At 44.3% G+C, this 21492-nt stretch overlaps 1 protein-coding gene and 1 pseudogene across 2 annotated transcripts in view; one reads left to right on the top strand and one right to left on the bottom strand.

Annotated features, from left to right (window-relative positions):
* Nucleotides 1–6378: 6378 nt before the first annotated feature.
* The window catches only part of LOC142579576 (uncharacterized), a 145936-nt gene continuing 130822 nt past the window's right edge, over nucleotides 6379–21492 (bottom strand). For both annotated transcript variants that reach the window (XM_075689941.1, XM_075689939.1), the window contains exon 3: nucleotides 6379–9663. In XM_075689941.1, coding sequence (XP_075546056.1) covers nucleotides 9462–9663 — 202 coding nt within the window. In that variant the 3' untranslated portion in view covers nucleotides 6379–9461. The remainder of the gene's footprint in view (nucleotides 9664–21492) is intronic.
* On the top strand, nucleotides 11135–11314 carry LOC142580592 (U2 spliceosomal RNA; annotated as a pseudogene).

The following is a 21492-nucleotide window of genomic DNA, read 5'->3' as shown; positions in this document are numbered from 1 at the left end:
GTCCTTCTTGGGGAATACTCATCAGATGATTCTTCGGCGGCCTTTTATTACCTAGATCTGATTGTGACAGACTCTGCCGTCATCCTGCTCTTGTTCGTCATTATTTTAGAGACCCTCGCGGGGACATTTACGGCAACAACATGCCGGTAGTGACATCTGGTGAGGCTTTGTACAACTACAATGCCTTAGACACATTTTCGTGTTACATGAGTGTTCTTGTCCCCCAAAACATGTGAAAAGGCAGCGTGTTCTCGATTACGCCACTGCCCAAAATTTACACCCGCAGCGAAGTAGAATGCGCTTGGTTGCTGCAATAATAGGTCTGTATTGGCCTGGGTGACTTCTGTGCGATCAAGTGGCGCCACAATCGGCTGTCCACGTTTACGTCTCTGGTAGCCCGGCAACCTGCAAACGGTAAGAAGTTGCTGGACAAACTATAACTCCCTATTGATTCGCGCCAGAGGCGTCCAAGCGACCGAAAAACGAAAACTCTGACCTCGACCTCGGTCAACTAACGAAACTCGACGTTACTCTGACCGCCATATAGTCTTTTGAACCCTGCTGGTGAAAACAATTTCACGTTAAAATCTTTCTTCCCCAAGAAAACAGAAAAATAAAGGAAGACCGGCTCACGTGAATACTACTCTGAATGTAGCAGTCAATGCCACAACAACAAATCAACCCAGGCGTGCAATAAAGGAACGCGTCACTGGAGAGTACGTCAGGCGCGATGTGTGTAAGCTGCTCGATTTATAAATGAAGCAAATGACTTTACTTAAAGGAGAAAAAAAATATAGAGGGAAAGCGAAAAGAAAGGAAATAAGAAAGAAAGAAAGACCCTCATTCTAACGGGCCTCCTTTCATGGGCATGCCAGGGCCAAAATACGGCAGCGGCAACTGAAGAGACCCGTGAGGACGAATGCCAGAACTCTCCTCCGCCCAGCATAGAATGAAGTCAGTTTTAAAACGTGCGATCGCAGAATCGTCCCACAGGGCTCGACAATTCAAACGCTACAGTGACGTGGCCCGAAGAGCGACGGCTCTACGCCGAAAGAAGCGGGTCGTATTGCGTCATATCGCTTAAGGGAGCAAGGAATGCGATTACTCGCAACGGGGACGTGACAACACCCACGACCACAACGAAGGAAGCAGACGGGAGAACGAAGGCGCACAAGAAAGGTGCTGCCGAATGTTTCGTACGTGGCTTTCTTGCCAGTCGTATTTTTCAGCATTTGTACGAGATGACTTTATGTTTCAGTGTGCTTTATGTGATCTCCATTGTGAGCTTTTTTGAGTGCACTTATGTCACCTGACTTCAAGTATAAATTTTTCGTTCTTTTTACCTATCTTTCTTTCAGTGCCAGCTGGTTATTTCATTCTTGGTATATATTATTTATATGTCAAAAGCAGTAGCCGGCGCCTCTGAAAGGCGCCAGTATATCCTAACTATGATGTAATAATAAAAAAAGAGCAAAACTCCTACAGCCGTGTCAGACAGAAAGGACGAATAGGAGTGAAAGCATGCACAGACTTCGAAGGCTTCGTGTAAGAAGGTGGAGGGGAGAGAAATCCTCGGACAGCTGCTCAGATCGCAATCCGCATTCCAGGCGTGCGCAGTGTTACTACAGCACCACAGGAATGGCTCCAAGCGACGCTTCTGTGAAGGTGACATCCATGCGTGTGGTTACGTCGGACCGGAAGCGTTTTTCTCCAGAAGTATTTAGGTCCCCTGGTCGCACTGAAAGCAACCCGAGTGAAATACCAAGCGGAAAACAACGTACTGCAGGAAAAATACGTAGCTGCCATAGCGGTCCAAAGCAACGGAACGAAAGCAGCAATGTGTAAACGATATGTTCTTGGCGTTTGGCGAATGTGTTGACTAGTGGCCGCTTCCATGCTATGAAAGAACTTAACCGCCCCCCCCCCCTCCGTCTACCCCCCACCCCATATTTAGCTGTGTGTTTGGCCTATCCGTTTGTTATGTTTTTATGCTTCAGTTCATTCAGATGCAACACTGACTGCGCTGTCATGAAGATCTTCCTCTTCGAATTGTGAAGAGTGTGTGTTAAGGTAAGTAGTTAATGAATTGATTTATATTCAGTAGAGCACGAAAAAGAAACGAAAAAGATAACGAGCGAGAGAAAGAAACACACGTAGCTCCAAATTTGAACTGCATTTTTGTTTACGTGACTCGTGCAGCATTTAGTGGGGTTACCAATGCAGACATACAGCATTTTCTTGAAATGTTTCTAGCTTTTTTTTTTTTGCAATAGTGCCATGGAATGATCGGACACATATCAAGTGTGTAGCTATCAATTCCTTCAATAATCTGTCCGATTAGTGGTCAACAGCTTTTCCCAGAATTATGAGGTCAATATTTAGTTCACAACAGTGCACTCTGCACTAAAGATCTAGAATGTTGCCGTATTTCTCTTCAACGCTGCTGCGATGCTTACTGAGCCGGTAATTCCGAAATATGCGTGTTTGGCAAACACAGGACATGCCATGTGACAAACGCTTGCCATGAATGATACGTGTGATGTGTGCCTGATGTGACCAGGCACTTTTTACCCCATATAAATGATGCAATGTACACCTTGATAAAGAAAAGCAGTTGAAAGGTTATCGCAATCCGTGTCCCTGTCTGAGTTTTATACTTGTTCTATCAGTTTTTCTTTTCGGGATATACAGAGAGAGAACATCCTAATATCAAATATGCTTCTTCTCCGTATTCTAACCACAAAACTCATTCCAGCCAGTTAACAGTGAGGGACTGTTTAAACCTATGAAAGTTTGAACTTAGTGAAATATACTCAGAACAGGAGGGGAGGTCACCTTGCGGTTGGTGAGAAGCTGATTCTTTATATAGGCGCGTACCTAAATTTAAAATTCAGTAAACGTTAATAGCAGAGCTCTAAACAAGACAAAGATCTCACAGGAAGATAGAGACATTTGGAAAGAATAAAGAGTGGACGAACAAGGTAAGCCTAATGTCGGAGCCAACGTTTAGAGAAGGTAGCGTCTCTTCGCATGGGAAGACAAGGCGACGGCGAAGGGAAGTCCCATCGTCGTAATGCTGGCTCCAGGTGGATGCTCACCTCGTTCGTTCACCCTTGATCATTTTATACGACCCCTGTGTGACTAAATAATAACACTGTATAGTTATAGTAAATTGCTTGCGGCAAAATACTTAGCGTTTCAGAGGGTTAGGTCAGGATTAAACAGGTGAATGCTTCACTTTGCACTATGGGTGCAAAGACCTGCCATACTAACGTCAGTAGCTCTAACGCTTAGGTTCTTACTTGTATAAATGCGTAAGTTTTTCTTTCTTTGTTTAATGGATTGATTGATTGATCGATTGATCGTTTGTTTGTTTGTTTGTTTCCATGATAGAGTGTATAAGCGCGACTGAACGAGGACGTAGAAAGAAACAGATACACAGAGACAGCGCTTCTCTGTATATCTGCTTCTTTCTACGTCCTTGTTCTGTCACGCTTATACAGTCTATCATGGATTCTAACCAACTAGCCCGCCAACGTGCTTTAACCAAGTTTGTTTGTTTGTCGGTCAGTCGATCGGTCGGTCAGTTCTTTGGTTGGTGTTATTTTGTCAGTCCGCATGCTATTCTCAAATGCCAAAGAGAGAGGTTTCATCTCCACGTGTAGATGAACTTGGCGCACAAGTAAAAGCTTTTTCAACTCGCTTGACGCCACCGCAGTAACAATGGATATTTAAAAATAGAAAACAAAAGAGCATGTCTCCCGGCGTGAAACAAATTCACTATTTGTCGTGTAAGATGGCTCCCTGCACGTGCCCAATGTCTGCACAGCATTGCTAAGGAGGACGTACGTTCTTGGGCTCTTCACTTTGGCTGAGTGGACGAAGGCTGAATTCGTTTACAGCAATGTGCGAAAGCAAAAAGAAAAGGACAACACAGTAGCATTGAATTTTTTCACAGTTGTAAACAAAGACCGGCACTTGAGCTTGTTGAAGACAGACTAATCCGTTTTAGCAGCTCGAGAAACTGCCTATCTGCTTTCGTAAACAGCTGGCATTGTGGCTGAAAAACGAAAAAGCGAAGTATGTTCGCAATGGCCATTCATATATTATGAAGACCACTTAGATTGCATTTTTTCCCCTTTCTGACTTTACGTTCCTCCAAAACTGTCTGAACGCCCGGTTCGCGGGCTTTTCTGAAAACAACTTATGTTTCTCTTCTTCGGCGTACCGGTGAACATTAATTCTAGCGTTTGTTTCCTGGCGCGAGAGGCACCAAGAAGGAATGATCAGCAAAGAGTGTCGCAAAATGTACCAAATCCCATGTGAACAATCAAAGCAGCAGGGACTTGGAACGAGGCAATTAACACGAGCACGGCCGTTCTTTCTGCCACCATGCCCAAGGACCACAGTCACAACATGCTCTAGTCGGCTTTGCCCACTGTTCGCGTGTATGTCTGCAACAATACGTTGCTCTGCCAAAAAAAAAGTAAATATCCCATCAACCACACTGTGTGGGTGTGGCACGAAATAAATCCATTTCGGTGGGCTTGGAAAAACAAGAGTCGCAGTTGAAAAGAAATTCGCCCTGGGGCGGCTTGCACGAATATTTAATAAAGAAGTTAACTAATTTAAGAACGCGTTCTTAAGTGTTCCGCAGACAACTTCTAGTCCGCACTAAAACGCGTCCTTAAATTTATTATTATTTTCGTTATTAAATGTTCGTGCAAGCTGCCCCTGGTCTTGATATCGATCTCAGGACAACCGCCTTCCAGGGGCAGAGGTTTTGATGTTGCCCCATGAGCAAGCTTCAGAGAACGTTCCGAGACCATTCATCGAGCGGCGGGTTCCATGATCAATTTGTGCGCTTGTGAGCTACTTTGCAGGTTTATTGTTTAAAATGAGCGAAATGTGTGTTTAGATAGCCATTATCTTGATTTAATATTCTAGTAGCTGCTTCGTAGGTCAGCACTAAACATTAGTGAAAGTTGAAGACGAAATGTGTCCGTATAAGCCCAAAGGTATTTGAAAATCGCCCGTTACGTTGTCACAAAACAAACGTGAATTTCTTTCTGAGTCATGTATCATGTCTGCTCAAGGCTCGACGCGAAAAACGTGTCCTTTCGTTTGTCCTTCTTTTTCTCTGCGACTACGATTTATCCATTTTGCTTAATCAGACAGTTGATGGTCAACGCTCTGTCTTGTTTTGTCTTTTCTGTTGTCTAGTCAGCGCGCTGGAAGGCAGCACAATGTGAAACCAGCCAGCCCAACAGTACGTTCCATAATTTTTTTTTTTCGAAAACCAGCTGGAACCTGGAAATCGCACGATGTGCACAACCTCGAACCGCAGGAGTGCATGCGCACTCTTTAAAATACAGAAAGCTTCTTTTTTATTGTGCCGGAGTCTTATTACTACGCCATTCGTAGGTTCGCGGAGGAGTTTTCGCACTCTTGTCCCGCAGAACTTCAGTATTGTACTTTGTATGAAGCATGCGATAAATTCGGCAGGGAAGTTTTCACCCTCTTATAGCCATATGGAAGCTGAATGATGTAATGTGTAAGCCTTCCAGCGATCAAAATGAAGAGAATGAGCAAGAAGTTTGACCAAACAACTCGATGTACCATCTTGCTTCAAATTGTCTACAGCGGGTAGGTCAACGCGTTGAGCGCGCCGGCTGGCAGGCAGAGCTCTTGCGCCCTGAGCTAATGAAATCCCCGAAGAACAATACGTCCATTAGCTTTTATTGTTCATCAGTCAGCACACCGCCAGGAATGGGAGTAGGCTGACATTTCACACAGTGCAACAATCATTCATTATATTCTGAAATGCAGGAGCGCAAACAGCTGCCCGTTTACAATAAAACTCTGACAATGAATCGGTTACATGACAGCAAACTACCGGCAATAACGTAAATAATCTTGGCACTCAGTCAAACGGACCGATGCACTGACATCTGGTGCTTTGGGAAACATGCAATTTAAACATTGCCGTTTTCCCTCTAATTAGATGACACAGTATTTCGCAGGCGCAGTAATAGCAGCAAATTCACCTTCTTGCTGCTTTGTGCAACAATCCACGAAAAAAAAAGAAGAAAGGAAGCTACTGATAAAGGAGGCCACAAATTATCTATAGCCATATTTTCATTATTCTAGCAGACATCTACGGATCAATTGAAAGTACTTTTTTTTTCTCGCACGTTTTGTCGAATAAATACTGTTAGAGATAGCGGAGTTGTGTTGCTGTGTTGTATGCCACTGAGCGCAATAGCTTGACTAGTTGTGACTAGTGGGAAGTGAACAGAGAATTCTGCTGCTCGAGGATATACTTGCGACCAAGGAATAAGCAACAACATGGGTAAGCCAAGCAAAAGTGTTTGCACATGTGTTTTAAACAGATGCTTTTTTCAGTCAGAATGTCACTACATTTCGACGCGTAAGGCAATCGACAAGGAAAAGAACTAAGCCAGGAAGAAACATAGCCGGATTTGGTCTTTCTCATTTTAAAAGAAAAACGTGTAAAACGCATCCACATTCACGCAGAAAAGTGCACAGTCAGAACTCACGGGTGCACAAGCAAGAAGCACTTCCCCGTTCTGCGCTATAGTGTGACACCGTACGGTACGTTTATTCACGCGGAACAGATGACAATGTTATCACTTTTCATTAACATAGACAAGGTTCTCTATATAGAAATTTCGTAATGGGAAAATAACGTTTAGTGCTGGCGGCAAGGGAATAGTACTCGAAGAATAATTGGAACAATGTAAATCACGAGGATTACGGCAAGCTATTTACAGTTCACACATATGGAGCTCAAGTTGCTGTCATATTCTTGGTGGCTCGTCCCCGTTTTCCCTTGTTTTTTTTTTGTTTACTGATTTTGCCCTATTTTAAGCAAATGTTTTTGATCACTTTGTTGGTTAAATGCCGCCTCCACTTCAGTGATACGGGAACCTTGTGCATGGTGTCACCAGATGACCGGTGTCAAGAACGTCCAGGCTTTCAGCAGCATCTGTGTTGAAGTTATTCTCTAACGCGACAGGTATTATACTATAATGCATCACATCAACGTCAAACATAATGGCTGCTGTCGCACCTTCCAGCAGCGGCAAACTACCACTTGGACAAGAGAAGGCTTTCCTGCACCTTCCAACAATTTCATTGCACTCTCAGCAGACGTCCCACACGAAGGTGACCTCTCCTGTTCATACAAAGAACGTCGTAGACCCGTGAAGTCAAACGCGCTCTTTTTCCGCCAAGCAACAGAAAGCCAGCAGCAGTTTTAGGCGCGTTCGTGCACTCGTGTCCTGATGCTTTGCCTCAGAAAAAGCGCTCCTGTTTGCGTTACGCTGCGATAACGAAACTTTGGGACTTACGTTAGACAAGTGGTGATGACTTGAAAAGGCGCACTTGTTTTACTGTCGATTAACGTAAAATGACAGCCAAGCTAACGAAATTCAGTTGCAATGTTCTGGCACATGAATATTGGCTGCAACTGACATACGTAGTGTGCAGGAGGGCACCTTATACTTCTGCCGTTTTATGAAATCATAGGCTGCTTCTTCGACACAGTAATTCAAGAAACACTGTCTAATATCACCAGAAATATAAGTGAAGAAGCACCTGAGAATCTCTGTAGTTGATATACCACAGACAGGGTTATCCCGTTGTGAAGACCATAATGAAGCTTCATGCGCAAGTTGTTGCGATTTGAAAAAAAATATGATTTCCGGCCGCTAAAGAGAGAGACACAAGGGAGAAACACACAAAAACACACAAAAACACACAGAGCGCCAACTACCAACTGGTCTATTGAAATAGAAGATGGACCATGGTACGAGATATGACGTGACATTAAAGGATTATCTCTGCCGGTATATCTGTGCTTCAAACAAGTGCAAATCAGTATCATACATCGGGACTGAGGTATCACTAACACACGTGGTGCCTTTCTTTTTGATGTAGCTTGCCTATAAGAGTTCACGAGCAGTTTTTTTTTCCGCTCCTACATAGTATAGCAATGCGCGTATAAGCTATGGCTCATGCGCGCAGGCATTGCGATGCGTGCTGTGATGCGTGTCACCTAATTTATTTAGATTGTTGGACATCATTTGGACATCTGCCCCTTTGGCCTACATGCGACTTTCCACAGCGCACAAATCGCTTAGCATGCTTCTTCATACACCCTTGACTCTCAGTACTCGAGGTACTGTAACATCTCTCGACAAGTTCGTTGAGGGCGGAAAAAAAAATGAACCGGACAACGTATATAGCTGCCATCTTCTTAAGGTAGTGGCTAATTTTCTGCATGCAATAAATCAGCTGGTAGTTGGCGCTCTGTGTGCCTTTGTGTGTTTCTCCCTTGCATGTGCCTTTTTAGTGCCCTAAAATCATGTTTCTCGTTGTAAAGGGAAGGCTGCAAGCACATGAGAGAAACATGCCGTGAGAAAACAACCTTCGTGCTTTTATAAAGGCTTCGTTTTACTAAATCCACTCCACCGCTTCTGCAGGTGACTCGGAACAGGTTCCACAACAATATGGGCAAAATTACACTCATCTACTTTGCTATTGAACAGTACTTCGATCATCCGGAAAGGATCAATTCCTCAGCTTCCTTTCTTTCAACAGAGCACATCCACAAAAGCCCCGTTTGCGACAGGCAGGATTCGTCGCTCACACTGCAGAGGTACGAGCTTGGAGAGATTGGGGACATGCGAGTGTAGATTTATTCATTGTTTAAGCAAGCACATCAATCTCCAGTGTTAAAAGTTAACGACGGGATAAAACCTAACCCGCTTATACTTTATTAAACCTCTTTTTTCTACGAAAGACGAAACCGCAAGGTATTGAAAGGTGCATGTCCCATTGATACGCCAGTGGACGAAATGTTCCCTCCTCCTCGCTTTCTCAGCCACTTAGGTCATACTTGACGAAATAGTCAACGCCTTAGTTTAGTTTCGGGCTTGTGTCACGCTTTGAAAGAGACAGACATGGTTTATTCATCTAGAAATTCAATCACACCCATGGCCGATTGCAACGCCAAGTACAATAGGTGCGCTGCGTTTTCTCTGCCATTAGGAAAGCACCTATGTCATGTCATTTGTCCTGTGAAAGTGCGCGAAAGCGTTGTCTCCATCCGTGTTTCACTACGAGCAACAAAATTTGGCCACAGGCATATTTGCCTTTTTCACACGATAACAGTCGCGACAGAAAGTTGCCAAAGAGGCATGCCTCGGCTTGTCCAGTTGCATGAACGGCATAGGCGCCGGTATTAAAACAAATTTAACGTATTCTCCCTTCCTCCCAGTGGCGTCAGCCCAAGGTTCCTACATCACCGACAAGATAAGAATATTTTGGCTTAAGAACGAACACACGACATTGACTGTACGGCATCGTCGTCATGGTGGCTGGCGGGCGAGGAGCAGGTTGGGTTTCGCGTGCCATTTGCTTCCAACCCTGCCCGCCTATTTGACGGGGCTGAAGTCTCCGAAGCTCTCCTCAAAGATATCCTCGTGGAACCCCCGCTGGTCAACCTCGGGGAACCGCTTTTCCAGACCCATGTCGTAGAAGGCCATCCGGTGCCGACCCGAACGACCGCGACGCTCAGGCTCGCTGTAGAACATCGCCGAACTCCGGTACGGTACCCGGCCACTTAGCAGAGCGTTTCTGTTCATCCATCATTGCAGAGGTGAGATGGTCGCCGGGAGCAGGACCGGATGGATTTTTCAGTGTCGCAGCGTTGCAGCCATGCGAACAGGATATAAAATTGGGGGGAAAAGGGAAATGGCGTCGGGGTATAAAGAGAGAAGGGGAAAAAATGCGGTCAAACTGTGAGAACTGTTCTCGCTAAAGATATCTGTTTGAAAACAGTACCGCGTCACTGATACATCGTACAGCAGAGCAGTGTAAAGGAAGCAAACATTTCGCTCATGCAAGCGTTTCTTTGACACAGTGAAAGGCTTCAGTCTACGGTTCAGCGCATAATCACATCACTCTCGATACCCTTCTTGTAGTTTTCGGTCACGTGCGCTGGCACGGTGTAATGACAGGTCAGAGGTGGCTAAGAAGATGCGCTCCTTAGTCTCCATGTCGGGGACACTAGCACGCTAAGTTATGCGGAGACCATCATACAAAACATATTACGCTATTGATCACAGAAATAAGTAAAAGGCAGTTAGCATAGTAGTTAGCTAGAAGAGTCTGCTTATTCAAGATAAAAGCGATTCGTCCGAGCCACTAAACTTCATGTACGACAGGGTCATGTTGTAAGTGTGTTATCCTAATACCTAGATACTGCTTCACTCCTTCAAGAAAGAGGAACATTTCGAGTGTGCAAGGCTCATGGTGGGCCAAGAGAGAACGAGAGAAAGAGAGAGAGTAAATGCCGGGTCCTCACGCTGAGGGTATTTGTGGCAATGTCTTTTATGTCTATAAACCTAGTTTTCATCACTAGAATTGTAGAATAAAGTCGGCCCGACTGGAGATATTTAAGTTCTACCCTCGCAGCTCGATTACACGATCAGCCATTCATAAAGTGGTCTACCCACTTTCGGCACGTGCTATTGCGCATCTGCATTCCTTTCGTTCACGTTTTTTTCCTTTGCACAGACATCAAAGGACTGGAAAGGCTTTCCTACCAGCAGTGTAATGGCAGCGAAAATGACCCTTACGCAAACATTTCTTTGCTATAGTTATCGGCTTCAGTGTATGGCTCAGCGAGTAATCACAAGGACAGCCATCGAAGACATCGAACAACGAACACCTCATGAAATGCGCTGTCATCAGGGCATTTGGGAGCAATAAATAAATAAATAAATAAATAAATAAATAAATAAATAAATAAATAAATAAATAAATAAATAAATAATGAGCCATTCCACTTTGTGAAGGCGGATGACCAGCGAAGCTGTTTAGCACACGACACAGAGCTGGCACAGAATTTTGAACAAAAGTACGAACTCATTTACCGTGATTTTTATATACATTTGCGTGGACGACGCTGCCGCCGCCCTGAGGAGAAGGAGGAAACTAGACACGCGTGACGTTTCGACCGGACCGCTACCACGGGAGAGCGGTAGGAAAGTAGATACGCAAGCGGTTGGAACGCCGACAAAGAGAGGGCGGTGCGAATATAGACATGGCCGACGCGGGTCAAATTGTAGTATCTGTTTTTATCAGCTTAATATCTCATATGGGTTGTATTTGTACCCAAGGTATTAAAATTATTTTTGCAAGTTGGCGAAATGCTTAAAGCATGCTTCCCCTCCGCCGCGAGTAGAGCCAGTACTGCACTATCTCTGGGATCGGCCCACAGTTTTTTGCACACAGAGAAGAAAAATGCACGGAAGTCTAGCCATAAACAGCTTCGATTAAAAAAAAATAAATAAATGAATTGTGACCGTTAAGGGATAAGAAAAGAGCTGATTGGGTGAGGGAACAAACGCGAGTTAATGATATCTTAGTTGAAATCAAGAAAAAGAAATGGGGAATGGGCAGGACACGTGATGAGGAGGAAAGATAATCGATGGTCATTAAGAGTTACCGAATGGATTCGAAGGGAAGGGAAGCGTAGCAGAGGGCGGCAGAAAGTTAGGCGGGCGGATGAGATTAAGAAGTTTGAGAGATAACATGGCCACAATTAGTACAAGACCGGGGTAGTTGGCGAAGTATGGGAGAGGCCTTTGCCCTGCAGTGGGGGCAACCAGGATGATGATGATGATGATGATGATGATGATGATGATGCACTCAATGAAGACGTATAAAGGCGTTCCTCTATTTCATTGAAGTTCTTTGTTCTTTTACTTTCCTGCTGTTCTCGCGCCACGTGGCCCTCGTCTTGACGGCACTCCACATTCCCCGGGGCCTCTGACTCGATCTCTGCTGGGATGATACGGGATGATGTTCCCAAACGGAGGTAGCTTGGATTGTCTTCGCCGAAGCCTCGTAGTACACCGACCTGAGGGATTCCTTGCTGGCTTGTCATCTTGGTGGCCATGTATGAACCACTAAATTGGCACTTGATTTGGCTCAGTCCTCTCCTGAAGAGTATGAACCTTACAGGTTAAATCGCAGGCAACTTACGAAAGTGCCTATTCTGGCCACTTACAATAGAGTATATTGTCGAAGTTTATCTTCATTCCAAAATTATATTTCATTAGCTGTTCGGCTGTTTTGGGGGTCTCTAGAAGAGTAACGTAACGTTGCCAGCGATTCTTAACTGCTGAGCTGCAGAAAGCCAAGGCCTTGTTGCCTCTGCGGAGAATTGAATTTGCGGACTGCAGCCCAACGTCACCATGTTGTTGTTATTGTGGTGAGTCACTGCAGCCACGAAGGCACATTTCCACCGACTAGAGAGCGTAGGGTGTAAATCCAAGTACTTCTTGAGGTCGCGAATTGACCTTTCTGCGAGTGCGTTGCCTACAGGTGGTACGGCGTCGAAAAACTTAGAGTAGTGACTCTCTGCTTTGGCCATTTTCGGAGATTTTCGCTACGGAACGCAGGTGCGTTATCGAAGACGAATAGTTTAGTTGCCTTGAATTTGACTCGTTCCGTCAGGACAATTGCAGAGTTGGTACCCTCTTTTCCACATTTAGCTGCTGCCATTCTTGTACATTCGTCAATTTAGACAAGCAAAGTTTGCGTCTTCCGCAACCCTTCTCTTTTCTTTTTGACGTAAGTGAAGTCTAGACAAACAACTTCAAAGGGTACACTCGAATACATGGGAATGTCTACTTCGTTTCCTCCAAGTTTTGTATTTGGCTTTGGTCATTTGAGACAGGTGGCAAGTGCGGAGATATTCATGCACATCTTCTGTCATACTTTCCCAGGTAAAACGCTGGTTCTTCCTGAACAACTTTGAGAATCCGTCATGTCCCGTGATTCGGCGCTGTCGTGGTAAAGTCGCATGATTCTAGGCCGGGATGGGCTCGGCACGTAAAACTTTCCGCCCTGTGATCGAATTTTCGCTGTGCCCCCCAGATGTCGATGGGACACACTTTTTCCGTACTTGCTGCTGATGGAATATGTAGCCTCGATAATTCGTCAACTTCTGGCTCCTTGTCCCCTGGTGCGTGGGTCGCTTCAAATGTGAATTGCTTCAATCCGTTGATCCACCTCGCAATTCTTCCTTTGGGTTGTGACAGAGTAAGAAGATAAATAGGTGCTTTGTAGTCCGTAAGCAGCTTGAACTGTTCGCCTTCAAGGTATGTTCAGAAATACCCTACAGCCATTACCACTGCAAGCGCTTCCTTTTCCGTAGTTGCATAGTTTTCTTGCGCGTTCGTAAATGTGTACGAGTGATAACCCACAGCCTTGAGCTGGCACGCTGGTGGCCGCGAGTCATTCCGTTGCTATTGGACAACCCCCCTTCCGTAAACTGACGCATTTGTGCAGAGCTCGAAAGGCTTTTCGAAGTCTGGAAGTATTAAGATGAATCTGAAGGTATGTTTTTGTCAACTTCTTGACATGTTTGTTCGCAATGTTCACTCCAAACAAACGGTATGCCTTTTTGCGTTAGAGATGTCAAGAGCTTCGTCATGGGAGCGTAGTGCGGTACGAGGGCTCGAAAGTGTCCAGACAGAGCTAGAAAAAACCGCAATGAATGTAAGTCGTGCGGCCTAGGCAATGTCCTTATCCTCTCGACAGACTCGACTGTGCTTTGGAACTATTTGTGTGGCCGTGAAACACCCTGCCCAGAAAAATCACAGGCCGCTTGAAGAATTCGCTATTTCTGACATTTAACTTCAATTTGCTTCCAATACCTCTGATGAATTATTTGTGTGCTGGTTGCCGCTCATCTGTTTTCTAGTACACAATAATATTCTCTACGTAGGCGTTGCAAAATTGTCCAGTAAGAACAGTAAAAGTAGATTGAATATTGCTAATCTCTTATTCAAACCAGGCGCTCACGTTCTTTCAGCCAAATGGGAAGCTGTTGTATTCATACACATCAAAAGGTTTAACGAAAGCTGTAAACTTCTTGCATTCTTCTTGGAGAGGAACTTGCTAATAATATTTGCATATATCGGTTTGCGAAAACCAGTCAGATCCTCCATTTCCATTGATTATGTAATCCATTCGTGGCATAGGAAATTGAAACAGGTCTGTTTGTCGGTTTATCAATCGGTAGTCTATACAACTTGAAAGTACCGTCCACCTTAGGCACATTTGTCATAAGGGATGCGAACGAGGATGTGGAGGGCCTGATGATTTTAGCATCTAGAATTTGTTCTAGTTCGTTTTTGAGTCGTACTTCTCGTGAGACTGTGGATAGGGCTTCTCTTGCGGAGTACATTTGTGTCTCGCCGCTTGAAAGGAACTTCCAGGAAAGACTAGGCAAGAGGGTAGGCTCCAATGCAGATTAGGTCAGAATACGTTGTCAGTATCTCTTCTGCGTTTCTCACAACGTCTTGACCTGTATTTCTTGTGCCAAGCAGCTTTCTCCTTACGTTGAGTCGAGGTGTGATTCATCTTTCAAAGATATATTTAACCTTAGGTGCCTCATGTCCGGTCTTGACAGTACGAAAGAAAAATTCACATCATTCATTACAACTGCCTTAACCTCGATTGCAAGATTTTGATATTTTACAATGACTGTTGTCCAGTAATGCAGAAATCTTCTTGTGCCATCGCAACTTTGCACCTCTACTGCTTTATCTGGCCGGATTTCCTTTTTGTCTGCCAGGACGTCATTTATGCGACTCACAGACACAGACCTTGTGGACACAGACCTGTGTCCACAAGCACCAATAATTTAACCATTAATTTCAATTTCGACATGAAGAACGTTAGTCTTCAATAAATATACAACGGCTCTATCAAAGTGTGACACAAATGCATTGTCTTCACTGTTTGTCTGGTTTTCGATCCATCCCTACACTGCCAAGTGATTTCTCTTCCTCTTCTGCTTTCATCTGCTCTTGGGTTACTGTGCTATGGGCGCCCACTTGACCGACATTTTCACCTTTTTTGCGCATAGTTATTTGCCGGTCGGCACGCGCAAAAGAGTGTACAATAACGTTGTTAAGGGCGTGCAAGAGATCATCGATGGTCTTAGGAGGTTTGGCCAGCAGCTATTTCTGACAGTCTTTCTTCATGTCTAGCATAATCAGCGGCACAACTGCTGTGTCCGGAAGGTCCGGAAGTTGTATCCTTCGCTTTTCATAAAAGTACTTTTGAAGGCTTCCGACTTTGTGTCTAAACAAAATCACATTCTTCCACCGTTCCAAACGGTTCATTTCAACCGATGTCATGAAGCTCTGTTTCTATTGACCCCAAGTGTAACCAAGGCGGTCGAAGATTCTCATGTCGAACCACCTTTTTGCGATTTCTGACAAAAATGGCTTGAGGTTTCTTACCTTCTCATTTTTCGTATCCCATCGATTTTGTCGACAGGCGTATTCATAAAAACCAATACATGTAGCTGCAGTCGTTCACATACCATCGAAATTGTCCGGCTTTACGACACCCCTTTTTGGAACGGCTCGGTGTATCCCGCTTGGCTCAAGATGCGCAAGAGCTGTGACTGCTGCTCAACCTGCTTCGAGTACATCTGCAGTAAGTTAATCATAGCAGATATAGTATTCCGTCCTCAAGGCGATTCATTTGACGGTGTTTGACGCTGGGACTTGACATGGACGGTGCATCAAAGAGTGAAATTCAGACGTAGCTCTCACTGTCAAGGGACACTCGGGTGGGCTTGCCTCGCTGGTGAGGCCGATGAGCAGCTCGGTCGATGTAGAAGACCCACCGGAGTCAGCGTTGCTCTTGTCGTTTAGATGGTAGTCCCCAGCGTATCTATCTTCCCATTCAGCGAGTCTTCTCAACGCGCATTAGTTTTAATCCTCTGCGACTGCACCAAAATGTCAATCACTCGACTGAGCCGCATAAAGCCGTTCCTCCATCTTACTGAAGTTCTTTGTTCTGCTCTTCTTCTCCGGTGCTCGCGCCAGTTCGTACGTGTGTCGACGGCACTCCACATAAATAAATTCCAAATGGGACAAAGAACTCAGCTTTGTGTCGGCAAAATGCACTTGTGCTGTTGTTTTTCTGCGCCAGACTCACAAAAGATATTACGCCTCTTCGAAGCTGGGGGGTGAGCGCTTAAATGAAAGGTGGTGAGGTCGGCCTGGCTCTGTTTACTCGTGCCATGGCAACACAGTAACATTAAGTACATTACACTACATCTATACGATCCGCATGATAAAAAGTATCTATACAAAATATGTATACTTGCGCTCAAACAAGAACCTTCGTTATCTTGTGCACACGTAAGCTCTAAAAAGACTGTCATCGCGAATGAGGTTGAAGCTGGGTCAACCAGTTTGGCTGCAGTACGGATAAGTTTCTTTTTTTCGAGGCACAAAACCGCACATGCGAAAAGAAGAAACATTTTCACGCTTTTTTGTGTTTTTATTCCTGATAAATTTAAGGCACATCAATTCACTGGCATCAAGTTTTCAGCCATGAGTTCTCATGCCACCTTTTCTGAGTATTCAGCTAGAAATCACGAGCTTAATAGTTCTGTCTATCTTCGCCGTGAACTGTGTCTCCAGGGAGATGCAAAGCGAGGTAACATGCCTGATTTTAATGACTCTAGCAAGGAGCGTAGCCCGGCTGTGATTATCAACTCTTCTCTCACGAAAGGTAAAAAGAGAAATGCCTGTGCACACGTAACGAATACCATTCCGAAGGCCGGCAGGAATGAATTCGCAAAGCGATTGCTTTTGCGTATGCGCCAGTTTAATACTTCTGGCGAACACAAAAATGGATCTCTCTTTGTGCCAGAAATGATACCTCAGTGAAGGGCCTTTACAAGAAGTGGATGTATTTAAGAAAATTGAGTTAAAGCGCCCCGTGCTCGTATTTTCTATTTTTGACTCCATTTTTTTTCCAGTAATGTCAGCCCATTGCCAAATGAAAGACAACCGTATTTCGCGGCAACCACGTGAACACCAAGAAGGTTTAGGTGAGTGTAAGTGTGGCTAGGAAAAGAAAGAAAAAAATTATCATGACTGAGAGCTTTTCCTCGTTCACGACAAATGGCATTCTCCACATCTGTTATTCCTTTCCTTCACCACTCATTTTCGCTTTTCCAGGGTTAATTAATCTCTGTGCGACACACCTTGGGAACCGAGGCACAATCATGGCCACGCGGCAACACTCTATTTACCTTCCACTTCGTTTGCGACTAGGACCATTTACAAATTTTGTTGGCATCCCATGTATAGATCTTCAACGACAACATTTCAAGCATTTTTTGAACAAAAGTTCCGTGATCAGGCTTTCATTTTGGGCCCTCTGTCGTGCTTAGCTGCTTGCATTGCGCGTCTGTCCCAGCGGCGTAATAAATAATTTGTAACGAAGCGCGCAAGGCACTGAGCCACTAAAGAGTGTACATGGCGTGGACGATACTAACATGTTAGCCCTTAAAGCACCCAAAGCTTGATTAACTCGGCAGATGCTTTGAGCCGTGGATCAGTGTCGAGGCGTTTAGCCGTTTCGAAATTGTGGGCGGCTTCTAAGCACGATCACTGACAAAAGCAGGAAAGCCGCCTGTTCATACTGATCCTTCATACTAGCCCGTCTGACTTCATACGATGGCAAAGCAGCAGGAATACCCCTACGCAGCTGCTTTTCAGGCCAGCTTCAATCAGCCGACGCTTAGTCCGAGGTTGTGAGGAATGCTCACCTGCAGCTTTCAAATGCGGACTCTGTAATTGGCTTAGGTCAAAGTTAGAAGCAAACAAGGATTCAAGAATTCGTGGCTGTGCAGTTTCCTCAGACTTGAGCAGAGGCTTCAATGCGCTCACGCATATGAAGCTGTAAATTTCCATCCTTGACGAAGCTGCATATATAACAGGATGCTTCAAGTGGTAAGCACATTGAAAAGTGGATATTTTTCATAAAATTGATTTTTTTTTGCTTTTTTTACATTTTATGTATGGCCAAACATTCAGTAAGGTGTTGAAAAATTATCTTCCTATCGTCGTCATTAGTTTGAGAGTTACAGAAAGTTTTCCAACCCATGCCCTCATGCTGCGAAAGCGCGAATCAGCAGTATTTCTTTTGTAGAGATATTATTCAAAATACTCTTCTTTATTTTATGTTGTCGCCGAGGAGCCACACGAACAAAAGGAAACTCTACTGCATCTCATGGGAGATCCAGCTATTAAGCTGGTGCATTTTAGGCCTCTGTGTAGTTTTTGACATTTTTCACACATTTTGAAGATTTGTTTACGTTTTTCTCAAGACAGGAATTTGCTCCACTTCATGTTACGGAAACATTCATAACCTTTCTTTTTTTTTTGAATGAACGTTGTGATATGCAATTTTGCACTTTCATTCCTCACAAAGAGGTGTGTGCAACAAACTAGGACAAAATAAATGGATGCAATATTTTTGCGCATACAGTTCATTTTGCAAGCATATTTGGACCAAATTGGCAATTTTTTCACTTCGCTTAGTTTTTCGAACATTACTTTCTTAATAGTTATGACATTGCATTTATCCTAGTTCATTGCACAGGATCATTGTACAAACGGAACTTAGCTACATAAATGCCCTAGATGTACTCAATTTAGCAATTCATTAGTTCCTTGTCACTGCTGGCGCGACTAGAACTGTTGCCACATTTTATGACAAAAATTACTTGCCAAAAACTAATATGAGTGTTTATTTCTGCAGATTAAATTGTTGAATACGCTCAATAAGATATGTTTATTCCGGGAAAAAGTTCCTAAATCTTGGCGTCTGATATTTCTTTTTGTAGCCGGCACCCTTAGCCGTTTCTCTCTGTTTTGTATGGTTCAGAAATTTGGATAACTGTTGCAGAATGACAGATCCCTCGGCGAGATAATCAGTGGCACGCCCTGAAGAAGCATTTTCAGCCCACATAATTTCTGCGCTTTGTCTGCCTCAGATGGCTTGAACACTCTATGGATACACTCGAACGCATACGCATCAACATTATCATCATCAGCCTGGTTACGCCCACTGCAGGGCAAAGTCCTCTCCCATACTTCTCCAACTATCCCCGTCATGTGCTAATTGTGGCCATGTTGTCCCTGCAAACTTCTTCATCTCATCCGCATGCCTAACTTTCTGCTGCCGCCTGCTACGCTTCCCTTCCTTTGGAATCCAGTCCGTAACTCTTAATGACCATCGGTTATCTTCCCTCCTCATTACATGTCCTGCCCATGCCCATATCTTTTTCTTGATTCCAACAAAGATGTCATTAACTCGCGTTTCTTCCCTCATCCAATCTGCTCTTATCCCTTAACGTTACACCCATTCTTCTTTCCATAGCTCATTGCGTCGTCCTCAATTTAATTAGAACCCTTTTCGTAAGCCTCCAGGTTTCTGCCCTGTAGCTGAGTACTGGTAAGACACAGCTCCTGCACACTTTTCTTTTGAGGGATAATGGCAACCTGCTGTTCATGATCTGAGAATGCCTGCCAAACGCACCCCAGCCCATTCTTATTCTTCTCATTATTTCAGTCTCATGATCCGGATCCGCGGTCACTAGCTGCCCTAAGTAGATGTATTCCCTTACCACTTCCACTGGCTCGCTACCTATCGTAAACTGGTGTTCTCTTCCGAGACTGTTAAACATTAATTTAGTTTTCTGTAGATTAATTTTCAGACCCACCCTTCTGCGTTGCCTCTCCAGGTCAGTGAGCATGCATTGAAATTGGTCCCCTGAGTTACTAAGCAAGGCAATATCATCCGCGAATCGCAAATAACTAAGGTATTCTACATTAACCCTTATCCCCAATTCATCCCAATCCAGGTCTCTGAATACCTCTTGTAAACACGCCGTGAATAGCATTGGAGAAATCGTATCTCCCTGCTTGACGCCTTTCTCTATTGGGATTTTGTTGCTTTCTTTATGGAGGACTACGGCGGCTGTGGAGCCGCTATAGATATCTTTCAGTATTTTTACATACGGCTCCTCTACACCCTGATTCCGTAATTCCTGCATGACTGCTGAGGTTTCGACTGAATCAAAAGCTTTCTCGAAATCAATGAAAGGATTGTAATCAATGATATAAGGGTTGGTTATATTCCGCACATTTCTCTATCACCTGATTGATAGTGTGAATCTGGTCTATTGTTGAGTAGCCTTTACGAACTCCCGCCTGGTCCTTTGGTTTTCAGAAGTCTAAGGCGTTCCTGATTCTATTTGCGATTACCTTAGTAAACGCTTTGTAGGCAACGGACATTAAGCTGAGTGGTCTATAATTTTTCAAGTCTTTTGCGTCCCCTTTCTTATGAATTAAGATTATGTTGGCGTTCTTCCAAGATTCCGGTATGTTCGAGGTCATGAGGCATTGCGTATACAGGGTGGCCAGTATTTCTAGAACAATCTGCCCACCATCCTTCAACAAATCTGCTGTTACCTGATCCTCCCCAGCTGCCTTCACCCTTTTCATAGCTCCCAAGGCTTTCTTTACTTCTTGCAGCGTTACTTGTGGGATGTCAAATTCCTCTAGACTATTCCCTCTTCCATTATCGTCGTGGGTGCCATTGGTACTGTATAAATCTCTATAGAACTCCTCAGCCACTTGAACTATCTCATCCATATTAGTAATGATATTGCCGGCTTTGTATCTTAACGCATACATCTTATTCTTGTCTGTTCCTAGTTTCTTCTTCACTGCTTTGAGGCTTTCTCCGTTCCTGAGAGCATGTTCAATTCTATCCCTATTATATTTTCTTATGTCAGCTGTCTTATGCTTGTTGAGTAACTTGGAAAGTTCTGCCAGTTCTATTCTAGCTGTAAAGTTAGAGGCTTTCATACATTGGCGTTTCTTGATCAGATATTTCCTCTCCTGCGATAGCTTACTGGCATCCTGTCTAACGGAGTTACCGCCGACTTCTATTGCACACTCCTTAATGATGCCCATAAGATTGTCGTTCATTGCTTCAACACTAAGGTCTTCCTCCTGAGTTAAAGCCCAATACCTGTTTTGTAGCTTGATCCCCAATTCCTCTATTTTCCCTCTTAACTCTAACTCATTGATCGGCTTCTTATGTAGCAATTTCTTCAGTTCCTTCCCTAAGTCTAGGTTAATTCGAGTTCTTATCATCCTATGGTCACTGCAGCGCACCTTGCCGAGAACGTCCACTTCTTGTATGACGCCAGGGTTAGCGCAGAGTATGAGGTCTATTTTGTTTCTAGTCTCGCCATTCGGGCTCCTCTACGTCCACTTTCGGCTATCCCGCTTGCGGAAGAAGGTATTCATTATCCGAATGTTATTCCGTTCTGCAAACTCTACTACTAACTCTCCCCTGCTATTTCTAGACCCTATGCCATATGAGCCTATGACTTGTCTCCAGCCTGCTTCTTCCCTGCCCTGGCATTGAAGTCACCCATCAGTATAGTGTATTTTGGTGTGACTTTACCTATCGCCGATTCTACGTCTTCATAGAAGCTTTCGACTTCCTGGTCATCGTGACTGGATGTAGGGGCGTAGACCTGTACGACCTTCAATT

This window comes from Dermacentor variabilis, chromosome 4, assembly GCF_050947875.1.
Source record: "Dermacentor variabilis isolate Ectoservices chromosome 4, ASM5094787v1, whole genome shotgun sequence".
In the NCBI taxonomy this organism is placed as follows: domain Eukaryota; kingdom Metazoa; phylum Arthropoda; class Arachnida; order Ixodida; family Ixodidae; genus Dermacentor; species Dermacentor variabilis.
The sequence above is the reverse complement of the archived record's forward strand: the minus strand, read 5'-3'. Positions and strand labels throughout refer to the sequence as shown.